The sequence below is a fragment of the Monodelphis domestica genome, chromosome 3, assembly GCF_027887165.1.
Source record: "Monodelphis domestica isolate mMonDom1 chromosome 3, mMonDom1.pri, whole genome shotgun sequence".
Lineage (NCBI taxonomy): Eukaryota > Metazoa > Chordata > Mammalia > Didelphimorphia > Didelphidae > Monodelphis > Monodelphis domestica.
In genome coordinates this window covers 5,549,944-5,562,234 of record NC_077229.1, presented here as the reverse complement: position 1 = coordinate 5,562,234, position 12,291 = coordinate 5,549,944, and the positions used below count along the sequence as shown (strand labels likewise).

At 38.4% G+C, this 12,291-nt stretch overlaps 1 protein-coding gene across 4 annotated transcripts in view; it reads right to left on the bottom strand.

The window, feature by feature from the left end:
- The window catches only part of LOC107652143 (zinc finger protein 260-like), an 88,634-nt gene that overhangs the window by 67,748 nt on the left and 8,595 nt on the right, over positions 1 to 12,291 (bottom strand). For 2 of the 4 annotated variants that reach the window (XM_056820320.1, XM_056820321.1), the window contains exons 3-4: positions 4,363 to 4,489; positions 1,062 to 1,157 (exon numbers count right to left, since the gene is read on the bottom strand). The exons of 1 other annotated variant lie outside the window; for it this stretch is intronic. In XM_056820320.1, the coding sequence (XP_056676298.1) occupies positions 1,062 to 1,157; positions 4,363 to 4,489 (223 nt within the window). The remainder of the gene's footprint in view (positions 1 to 1,061; positions 1,158 to 4,362; positions 4,490 to 12,291) is intronic. One more of the 4 variants, XM_056820322.1, reaches the window with a different exon arrangement.

Below are 12,291 nucleotides of genomic sequence, written 5' to 3'. Positions count from 1 at the left end.
ACATGTGCAGAAACAGCGGGCAGACTCCTAGGCTGTCCTAAGTCAAGCTAAGCTACCATTGGTAAAAATGAGACGCAGGAAAGTGATGTAAAACTGTCTATATAAGGCATGTCACTTCCTCTCTCCTCTTCTTTCCCTATGAGAGGCGACTCTGGCTGGCAGCATGCTAGGTGTTCTAACATCTTGGAAGTGGTGGCAGTTATTTGTCTGGGTTTTTGGTGGTGAGTTTTGTCCTTGACCTGATTCAGGTTCAGGCATCTCAGCTGAGCCCCTTTTGGAGTTCAAGTTGATTCCTTCCTCCTTCACACTCCAAACCCTTACTTTCTAGATCTTCTAATCTTCTCGCCTGGTACCAGCCAGGTGGGGGGAGAAATCCTTCACCCTTTCCTTCTCCCTTCTTCTTAATCTTCTCCACTCTATCAATTAAATCACCATAAAATTTCCAGCTGACTTGGGTATTTTATTTTTGGGGATTTCCCCTGGTGACCATTAAAATTTAGATTTTAAGTCAGAACGCTTAAATTATCCTCACACCAAATTCCTGGAAGTGAGACTACAACTCAGACCCTGTGCTTGAGCATACTTTGCCCACAGTATTGCACAATCTTTCTCCATTGCCCGTTTTATATTTCCTCAAAAGTCACTCCATTGTTATTCTTATAATTTTGTGAATATTATGTAACATTCCAGATATTCTCTTCTCATCACTTTGTATACACTATCATGGGATCATTCTTGGTAAATTCTGTATGCTAAACAGAAAAACAACTTCACTCTTTTTAAATTTCATGCAATAATTCTCAAAGTAGAATAGACATTTTCTTCTGTTTTCCATAGATGCTATGCCATTTAGTGTAGACATACTATATATTTATCTTATTTTATGATCTACCATATATTATATCTCATGCCCTATACTGAGTCTATCATCCATCTGTCAAGAAAGAACAGCACAGTTCAGCATTAGTTGGCCATCCCCCAAGTCTAGCATTCCCTTCACCACAACAGATAAAAGTTTTTTTGGATAACAGCCCTTATATACCTCCTTTCACCTCACTCACCTGGGCAGGAATGCCTTAGACCCTTTTGCTCTAGAAGCCATGATGATTCCCCTTGCTGAAAACAAGAGATAAAATTTTCTCTTGGAACTGGAAGTCCTGGGTATAAGAAAGAAGGAAGGAATCAGGAAAGAAAAACTAAAAATATGGTCTTCTTAAAGGAAAGGGGGCATGCAAGTAAGGCCTATAGAATGGCTTCTTTTGTATTTGCTGTTGTATTTACTGTATTTGCAGGAGGACATTTGCAATCAGAAAAACCTATCTTTATTTACCTCTTGTAATAGGAGAGGCACATTCCACAATCTCTATTATCAAGAAATTAAGGACAGCTAGTAGTGAAGGGATAAGAAATCAGAAGGTAGAGACAGAAAAGCAAATTTAATCCAGCCTCAGAGAGATGGTAGGTAGATTCCCCTGGCCAAGTTATTTAATCTGTTTGCCTCAGTTGTCATGCCATGAAATGAGGACAAGAAGACTATTGTAAACCTCAAAATTTTTCCAACATTTATAAGTCTAAGGAATTTTGAGGTTTACACTATCAAACTCAAAGGGATGTTGTGAAATTAATGTCAATTATGAACTCCTTTTCCCAGTAGAGGACATAGAGCAGGTATTGTGAAATGCTTATTACCTTCCTTTCCATTCCTATCATCTCGCCTAGGATTTGAGGGAAGAATGAAGGAGGAATAAGAATAAACTTGAGAGACTAGGCAGAATAAGGGGCTATGAACTATAGTTTTGTGCTTTTAATTTATTCCCATATCGTTATGGAAAGAATACCCTTACCTTACTCTCTATATGTCTACTTGTGTATGTCAAATATATTTCTTGTAAACAACATACCATAGGATTCAGGTTTTTAATCCACTCTGCTATCTGCTTCCATTTTATGGTGAGTTTATCTCATTTACAGTTGCAGTTATAATTACCATCTCTATTCCTCTCCATCTTGTTTTCCTCTTTTGATCTAACACCTTCTCCTTTCATGCTCTGTCCACATGTTTCCCTTTTAGTCACTCCCCCTATTTCCCTTCCCTGTCACCACCCTTCTTATTCTCCTCCTTCTTCTATATAGAACCTTTTAATCACTCCCCCTATTTCACCTCCCATATATGATTCCCCTCCCTTCACCACCTTTCTCATTCTCCTTCTATTCCTCTACAGAATAAGATAAGATTCTATACCCCAATAAGTCTGGCTGACATTCCCAATGAGAATAAGTTATGCTGATTTCCTGTCACCACCCACATTGTCCCCTCCATCGTAATAGTTTTTCTTTCTGTGCCTTTTTATTTGATATAATTTAAGCCATGTTATATCTCTCTTCTTTTTCTTAGTGCTATCTCATTTTTTCACCCCTTAATTTTTTTTGCATATCTTCCTAAACACTTATACCATACATAAGTATACTTCAAATAACTATTATGATAAGGAAAAGAATTTTAAGAGTTAAAAATATCTTTACATTAGGCATACAACAATTTGACTTTATTGAGTCTTGTAAATGTTCTCTTTCTTTTTATGCTTCTCTTGAATTTTGTATTGGAACATCAACTTTTCTGTTTTGGTCTGTTCTTTTCATCAAGAATGTTTAGATGTCCTCTTTTATTATTAAATAATTACTTTTCTCCAGGAAAGTATACAGTCTTGATGGCTAGGCAATTCATGGTTATAAACCCACTTTTCTTGCCTTCCAGAATATCATACTCCAAACTTTTCATCCTTTTATGTAAAAATTCCCAGATTCTGTGTAATCAACACTGGGACCCAAGATATTTGAATTGTTTCTTTGCTGGCTTAGTGTAATACTTTCTCCTTAGCATGGAATTTTTTTTCAACTTAGCTATAAAATTCATGGGAGTTGTCATTTGAGGATTTATTGCAGGAAGTGATCTGTGGACTCTTTAAATTTGTTTTACTCTATGGCTCAAGAATATGAAGGTAGTTTTCTTTGATAATTTTTTATGATATTACAACTAGGTTTTTTTTTAGTCTAATAAATCTTAGATTTTTTTAATTCTTCCAGCACCTGAGACCAATTCCCATTATTATTTCAAGTTTTGTAATGTGGAGGCTTTTATATCCAAGTCCCACCTAAGTTTGAGCCTTATTCTTCTTTGCCTCCTTAGACATTTTCTGTGGAGAGATGTTTCTTTTGCTGTTTCCTTATTTTCCCAGACACTTTCTTTGCACTTTGCCTTTTATTTCTGTTTTCATGTAGAGGGGGCATTCTCTTAAACTTCAGTTTTTCCTTGTTGTTCTCCTTAGTTGCAGTTCTGCTTTTGTGCAATTTTCATTTCTTCCAAGGTGGTACCATGGCCTGTGGGATGAGCACTCTGAAAGCTGCTGATTTAGTCTCCTCTAGAGTCTGCTGATGGTTTGTAGGGCTCAGAGAAGTGGGAACTACTTTGCCCTGAGGCTAGGGGCTTCACCACAGGCTTGAATTAGCGAAGTGACTTTGAGGCCTCACTACAGCCTTGTGCTAAGCGTTTGAATTCCAAAGGTTGGGAATGAGATGAGTTAATAATGTAGGCTGAAAAAGGGTCCCTGGGTTTCTAAGTTGGCTTGTGCCCAGGACTGGAACCTGGAGCAATAGGAAGGGGGTGGATTATTTGCACTCTTCTGTGCTCAATTTTACTTTCAGTTCCCCCCTTATCCACCAAAATACACCCTTTCTCCCTAACTTCCAAGCCATTTTCCTCAGGAGAGCTACGTCACTATTACCCATGTCTGTTCTGTGACTCTAGTCATTTAAAAGCACATTTTAGGATTGTTTTGAGATTCTCAGGGTAGTTCCAGCTTTTGCTTCTGCTATGTCACCATCTTGGCTTTCCCTATACCATTATTACTTAATGACAAGAAATCCTTTCTAAAAACTGGACCACTAGTCCAAAGGGGAAGGAGCTGCCTTGGCAGGTAGAGGGTCTCCCTGAATGCCCATCTTCAAGGAAAAGCTTCCTGGGTATAAACAAGAGAATTTGCTCACAAATTTCAGGTTTAATTAGAGAGTAGACTATATTACTTCTGTGATTACCTTTAGGAATGTAAATCTGTAATAATGGTTTACGTGTTCACCTGAAGCTATCCAAAACAGGGGAGAAACAATTTCTAGAGCAAGAAAGAAGTCCCAGCTTCCCATTACATAATTCAGTGACTTTTTTTTGTGAAAAGCAAAGAGGAGAACTCTGGGTAAAGGCGAGACTTTTTTTTTTTATCATTGACAAAGGCTCAAAATCCTGTTTGCTTGGAATGAATTCATTCCCTTAATGGCAGATTCAGAGTTAACACAGGAAATGGTCCTTACCCACAGAAAGTAGATTCTGCACATTCTCCAGCATGACCTCCAGGTACAGCTCTTTCTGAGAATGGTCCAGTAGACACCACTCTTCCTGGGTGAAATCCACAGCCACATCCTTGAATGTTATTGACCCCTAAACCAGCAAAAGTCATAAGATTTAGAGCTGAATTTTCAAATTTCATTTAGTACAAACTTCATCAACTGACTGGTAGAAACTGTAACACTGGAAAAAATATATTATATCTAATGTAATAATACTAAATTTGATATTTAGACATTTGTTTGGAAATATATTATTAGTTAAAAAAAGATTATTGTGGCCACTGTTTTATAAAAATAAATAATTCTTAAGTCACAAGGATGATAGTAGTTTTTAACAATTTAATTCTAATATAAATATAGTCTAAGAAAGAAATAAGGAGGCAAGAAAGTAGAAAAAATATTTCCTAGCTTGATACCCTAATCTTACTAGCCCATGAGAGTGTCTTCCACCCCAACCACCAATGCCAAATCATAGAAAGATACCTCCCACCCCCACCAAAGACCTCCAGAGAAGAAACCAGCCTCCTCCAAGGTCTCATTTTTATAGTCCCCCTTCTCCACGTCATGTCCTTTCCCTCTGCACTGGACTATCACATCTCAGGAACCAATCGAAGTCTCTCTAACCCAGACCTGTAACCCCTCATTCCGGATTGCTAATGAGCTGGCTCAGACAAGCAGAAAGTTCATAATCCTGGGAGGAAAGGATTCCCTTTACTCAAAACTGAAGCACACAAGAGATTTAGCCAAACTCATAATCTTGTTGTTGTTTTTTTTTAACTCTTACCTTCTGTCTTAGAATGAACACTGTGTATTGGTTCTAAGGCAGAAGAGTGGTAAGGGCTAGGCCATGGAGGTCAAGTGACTTGCCAGGGTCACACAGCTAGGAAGCCAGATCTGAATCCAGGACCTCCCCTCTCTGGACCTATTTCTCAATCCACTGAACCACCCAGCTGAGCCCCCCCCCCCCCCCCCATCTTGAAGGGTATCAGAGCCAGCACTATAGAACAGTCATTCTGAACCCAATTAAATATTGAGGTAAGCATTTTGTATCTGAAGTAAGAATATGATTTGAAGAGTAAAACATGGATTAGTGTCTTACTCTGAAATGCTTTCCCCTGTGGAATCAGGAAGATGGGAAGTGCTCTCTGAGATTTTGTGGAGGAGAAAGAGAGGTTATCTGAAATTCTTTCTCATCACAAGAGTCAGAGTTGAATTTGATAAGGATATATTTTGAAGTTTCTGAGAAGTTGGCATAAACTGTGTATTCTAGGGGGGGAAATATTACCAGTGATCAATGAGGAGAAAACAAAGAAAAAGGAATTCTCTACTTAATTTCCTAAAAGGTCGAAATACTCTTAATTAGATGAACACATAAAAAGGATTCCATAGTTATATGAGATCAAACTCTTACTCTAGCTAAGTGAAGAAGCACAGTCTGATGTTAAATTGAGTTTGGGGAATCATTGGATATGATGTGCCATAGCCAAAACACACTGGTTTTTTTCTTTATGCTGAATGTCATGTGTTACTAGAATATATTCAATCATTTTATATTTAGTTACACAGAAAGAAGAATAAGTATGATGAGGAAAAGAATGGATGTTCCATTTTTAAAAAAATATATTTTGGTGACTGAACTAATTTAAAGGAAAGATACTGACAGTGTAATGATTAGGATTCTCAAGTGGCAGAATTTCTTCAATTGAAATAATTTATTAATTGGCTGGTCATTTGACACTCTTCAAAATCTCAAAGAAAGAAAACCAGGTAGAACAAACTAATAGAATAAAAATTACAATCCTACCTAAATTAATTTACTTCTTCAGTGTCATACCTATCAAACTACCAAAAACCTTTTTTTCTAGAATTAGAAAAAATCATACTAGAGTTCCCATGGAATATGGAACTCTGTCAGGGAGCAAGCTTCATTTCACCAGATTAGCCTTTAGATTAGGCTAGGCAGTCTCCTTATCTCTTTCCCTTCTACATTTCCCTCTTTTTACTAGTATTTCAATTAAACAAAATTGTTAAAAGTTAGTAGTTTTCCTGACTTAAGGGATAATAATCAGCGACTACTTTTTATAACTCTCTTATTTAGTCAAAATCTCAATTTAACCATTATACATCAAAACAATATGGCTAAGAGGTGGAAGGGTAGACCAATGAAATAGACTAGGGGTAAATGACCTAAAAGAAAAAAAAAAGTAGTGTTTTCTCTCTCTGTCTCTTTCTCTTAACTCTGAAAACATATTCTCAGAATGTGTCAAGGTTCATCATGGTTTCCTAGTCCTTTTATCTTAACAAAAGAAGGGAGGGTACTCCCCGTTACTTTCATAACCTAGGAGTAAAGGGACAGCAAGTGTGGAGCTTTGACCTTAGACAGGCTAAAGGAAAATTTATTCCACAAGAATATCACAATTCAACCATAATTTTCAGAAAGTTTATACTGAAAAACAAAGGATCTAGGCCAAGCCTTGTAACTATGGAAACCTTGGGATCAAGGGTCAAAAGAATAGTTAAGAAGCAGACTGAGGAATAAGTAACAAAGCACTGGCCAGATCTGACAGTATCATGCTACTTGGCAGGGCTCTTCTACTTTTCCCAACTGCACCATGGAAAACACAGGTTAGACTTGATATTGGATACTCTTTCATTTCAACCATTCCTGACCCATTCTCTATTTTTCAGTCTGGAATGGCTCTGGAACATCCAGGGAAGGAATACTCTGAGCAAAGGCTGAGGAAAGTGAGTTTCAAAGCACAGAAAGACACAATCTAGAAACCTGAAACCCTATAGAGGCCATTCCACTGTCCTCTTTACCCATCCAGGGGCTTTTCTACCCCCTGTATTGGCTTTGTCCATCCCTATGGGGACACTACATATAATATCTTTCAGTAGAAATCTTCATGTCTTCAGAGGAACATGTCTGAACTGAAAATCTTTGGGCCAGAACCAGCATTCCTTCTCATACAACAAAACTCACTTTCCCATGTGTTAATTTAGACTCTTGAACCCTAGAGACTACATTTCCCACAATTCCCTTTTCCTGTTTGTGCATCTCCTTATGGAGGGATTTTTGAGTTTCTGTTTCTGCCCAGGTGGTCTCTCTGGTTCCATTGTGGAAGAGGGAGGAACAGCTTTTGGTTTTTGCTAGCCTTACTTCCTTATACTTCAAGATAAGCATTTAATAAATATTATTAAATATAATACTTGGAGTACTGGATATTAATTTTAATCTTTACATTTTTGGCAGACTACGAAGGGATTCTAGAACTCAGCTTTTCTTTAAAACCAGCAGCCTGGTTACAGCCGCGCAACCACAGTAGTTTAAAACTGTTACTGGTTTGCAACCAAAGCTGCTTTTCTACTGGTAGTTTTCAAATCACCTCTCCAACTGCCCAGGTGTGGCTCATTCCTCTACCTAGTCTTCTGTCTTCCAAGCCTCTGGCAGCTGCTAGTATTTGAGTATTTTTACACCCTAGCTGCCTTAATTTAGGGGACTTGATGGAAAAGCCACTCCCTGCAGCCCAATCAGTCTGATTAACTATTCCTGCCTGCAGCTTGGCCAAACCCTGGATAAGCAGCAGGCTCCCCCACTGCCTCAAACTACTACTTCAGCTGTGGCACCCCGGGCTTACCCTGAACTGCTATTGCATCCTCCAGCTGCTGAAGCCAAGTCACACCTGGCTTGGCATCTCCTACCCGAGGCCCAAAGTCACTGGTTGTTTTTTTTTTTTTAAGCTAGAGCTAGTTCCAGCCTGGTCCCCACCCCCTCGTTGCTGCTGCTTCTGCTGCTCTGATCCATTCCACCTGGGGAGTATAAGCTTCCTTTTCCCCAGCCAGCAGAAAGGGGAGCCCCTTGCTCCACTGGATAGCTGATTGCCCCCCTAGACTCCACCAGGCTCTTTGCCTTGGTTGGGTGAGTCCTAGCCCTCTTTTTTTTTTATCCACCCTTAACAATGCCCCTAACTCCTCCCAGTTGTAGTGCTGCCTCTTGGCCACTAGAGATCAATATTGAGCACTGATTTTTTCTTTTTTCTTCTTCCTTTACTTTCTCCCTTTTCCTGCTTAACTACAGTGCTTGTTTGCTGCCACTAGATGGCAGCAATAAATAAATAAATAAAAATTTTTCCCTTTAAAAAAATAAAAATCCAATAAAATCATTTTAAAATGAATAAGCTGAATACCCTCACCTTCTACCCCACCCCTTTATAATAATAATTTAAAAATAAATCAATAAAAATACATTTTTTCTCCATTTTTGATCAAAATACTAAGCAGCATAAATGCTACCATGCATGAAAGCCTTTTGCTTTTTTCCAAATTAGAAGCATGTAAAATTCCAAATTCCCCCCTCCTCCTTGTACTCCTAGGACATTTTATTTCTCTGATCTTCATTCTTAAGACAAAAGATGCCGCTGTACAAGAGATTAAACCAGAAATGCAGGTGACAGGAAAGTTCAATCAAAAAATTTCAAACACTTACATGACCTAATGAAAAATACTGATCCCACCCAAAACAAGTCTGAATTTTGCGAGCCTGCTCCTGAACCACAAATAGAGGATGAACCTTTTTCTCCCGAGATGGAGATAGGAGACTCCTCTCATATACATAAGGTGCAGACCCTTATCTCTTGTACTCTGCAACATCTCACTCATGCTCTGCAACTCCTGGCTGATCTCACCTCCCTCTGATCCTTCTTTTAACCCTCAATCCTCTCCTGCCCTTTCTCTCACCCCACAACCAGCCCCAATTCCAAAGAAATATCATACTGCTACCATACCTGTTCCTACTCATGCATCTCCACAGTCAATTTCTAAGGAATCACAGACATCAGATGACTACTATGAAGGACTTTTCCCATTAAGGGAAATGCCCAAAATAGGACTCAATAGGGATGTGGTGACCATAAGACACCATATTCCTTTTACTCCCCCCAAAATTAGAGAACTAAAACATAATATACCTTCATTTGAATCTGAACCTTTGGTTGTGACCAAGAAGATGGCTGATATTTTTTATTAATATGACCCATCCTATAAGGATGTTGAGAATTGGCTCAATACTTTTCTAATGGAATGTAAGAAAAATAAAATCATCTCTCATGTTAACAAGTTCCAGGGGTGTAGTGCACCACTCTGGCCAGCTCAGGATCCTGCATGGGATTATAACAGTACCATGGACTAATTGCAATTACGTCATTGCAGGGACGCCATTATAACAGCTATGTGAGAATGCTCCAAGGATATGGAAGCATGGTCAAAATTTGAAAGGTTTAAACAATCAGATAATGAGATATCCTCACAATTCATGGATAAGCTCATTGAGCTTGGAGGTTGATATATAGACCTTGATATTTCTAAAGACTATCTCTATGCCAAAAGCTGGACAATATAAATTTTGTCTGGTCATAGTCAATCAACTGACCAGGTGGCCTGAAGCATTTCCTACTGCTCATGCCTGTAAGATTTTAAATGGTTGAGGTTGTAAACTGTAGTGAGTAAATAGTTGAAGATATAAATTGTAGTAGATATAAGAGTGGGTGAGTAAATTGTGACTGCAGAAATTATGTTTCCACTATAGTGTCTTGTTTTTAAATTAATATATAAGGTGGTCGCCAGGGAAATATTCCTAATTATTCAATATACCCAAGTCAACTGGGTTTTATAGAGATTTTAATTAATAATACAATGAGGAATTAAAGAAAGAGAGAAAGAGTAAAAAAGGAATAATTATGAAGGGCCTTAAGCCAACATGGCCTAGACCTGAGTCTTAAGAGAGAGATCAGTCAGTCAGTCTTTTATCACTCACCACAAGGTCTGTCTAAGCAAGGATTCTAGTGACACCAGGCCAGCTCCATCTCAGCTGACTTCATCAGAGAGAGTTCCAGCCAGAGTCCTCCTCAAAGAGCCTTCCAGCCAGAGACTGTTTCAAAGGGCCTCTCTCCAGAGCCTCCAGAGGGACAGAGTCCCCTCAGAGGAGCTCCAGCGAGACCTCCTTAGAGATTGTCCTCCAAGAGCTTCCCTTCTCCAGAGCCTCTCTCAAGAGATTCTTCCCAAGTGATCCTTATCTGAGCTTCAAAAGGATTGTCTTCTCAAGAGATTCTGCTTTTTCTTATATAGGGGTTTTTCTCCTATGTCACCTCCCCTAAGTCCTTACATCTACCAATCACTGTAGACGTTTTCCAAAGGACAACCCATTCTAAAAACACTGCTGGGTCGACTTAATCCCTTTAGTAAGTTTGAATCAGAAAAAAACACTGCTGAGTCGACTAATCCCCTCAAGAAAAAACCTCTAAGTAAGTTTTCACCTCTTTGCTCCTGGCAAGTTTACAAGTTGCCTGACCCTTATAGGTACCTAGCATCCCATTGTATCAATTCTAAAAACAGCATGGCTCAAAGAACTCCCTGCCTCATCATAAGCATGGGTCCAAGTACTTTCATTGTTTAGCAAGGAGTTTTCTCCCCTAAAGCAGTCTGAAGTACGGGTGGAGTAGAGGTCCTCCCATTTCTGATCCTGGCGAGTTCTCACGGTCAAAATGGGGAATGTTCCCAGTAGGGAATTGTTCCAATTGAGAATTCCCTGATGGGGAAATTTTAAACATTCACAAGTCTGAGAAATTTCAAGATTTACATGCCACAGCGGCTTTTGTTGATAAAATCCTTTTGAAAAAATTATTCCTCATTTTAGCCTACCAGCACATATTGATTTGGATAAAGGAACTCATTTTACCAATTTGGTGTTATTTCAAATTTATTCATGTCTGGGGATAACTCCTAAATTTTATACACCATATCATCCCCAGAGCTCCAGCCAAGGTGAACAAATGAATAAAGAACTTAAAACCATGATTGGCAAATTATGCCAGAGACACATTTATAAGTGGCCTGAAATTCTACCTCTGGCCCTATTTTATCTCAGCAGACCCAGGGGTGATTTACATATCTCACCATTTGAGATGCTTTTTGGACATCCACCTATTCAGGCACAACCATTTGCCCCTACCTATACCTCACTGTTAGGAGAGGATACAACTGTAGCTACATATATCATACAATTACAAACAAAATTAAAAGAACTCCACAACTCTGGGACAACTGTTCAAGCAGGCCCCACTGATTTCTCACTTCACAATTAAACCCCAGGTGATAGTGTGTACATAAAGAATTTCAAACGTACTGGGTTGACTGAACCTGCTTATGACGGATCATTCCAGGTCCTATTACTACACCAACAGCTATAAAAATTGGAGAGAGGGACTCATGGATCCATTGTAGCCATGTAAAAGGAGTACCTTCTGTTGATGGTGAATAATTACTTGCACTGATTGCATTTGACCATTGATTACAATTGGACTTCTTTATTACTGGATTTGTACTATTTTATTTGATTGATCCTTGTATTTGCACAAATTGCCTTGTAGGGCAATACATTTACTACCTCATAGAAGAAAATCTGTATTAGTGATCTATATTGACCCGATGTGCCTTTTGTAACATTTTGTGCCTTTACTAATTGTTTTTGTATTTTCTTGAATGTATTATTGCTTTGTCTACCTCATTTGCACTCATATTGTTTAATCTGCCTTATTTACACTCACACTTAGGATCACGGTAAGTCAAAGAGGAAATGAATCTTACATTTTTTAAAAAACTAGTCCCTATATTTAACCTCTGTAATTGTAAAATTTACACAATTTTAACATCTTGTTTTCTTCCTACATGTGTCATATAGTATTTGATTTTCCCCCCTTCTGTTCTCATTTTTTGCTTTTGAAACACAGGCCACTAGTATTGAAAGAAAAAATTTTTTAACTATTTTTATTTGTTGCAATAGCATTAGCTAAGATATCCATTTATCTAGCATATTAAAAAATACCCAAGAAGCTTTGG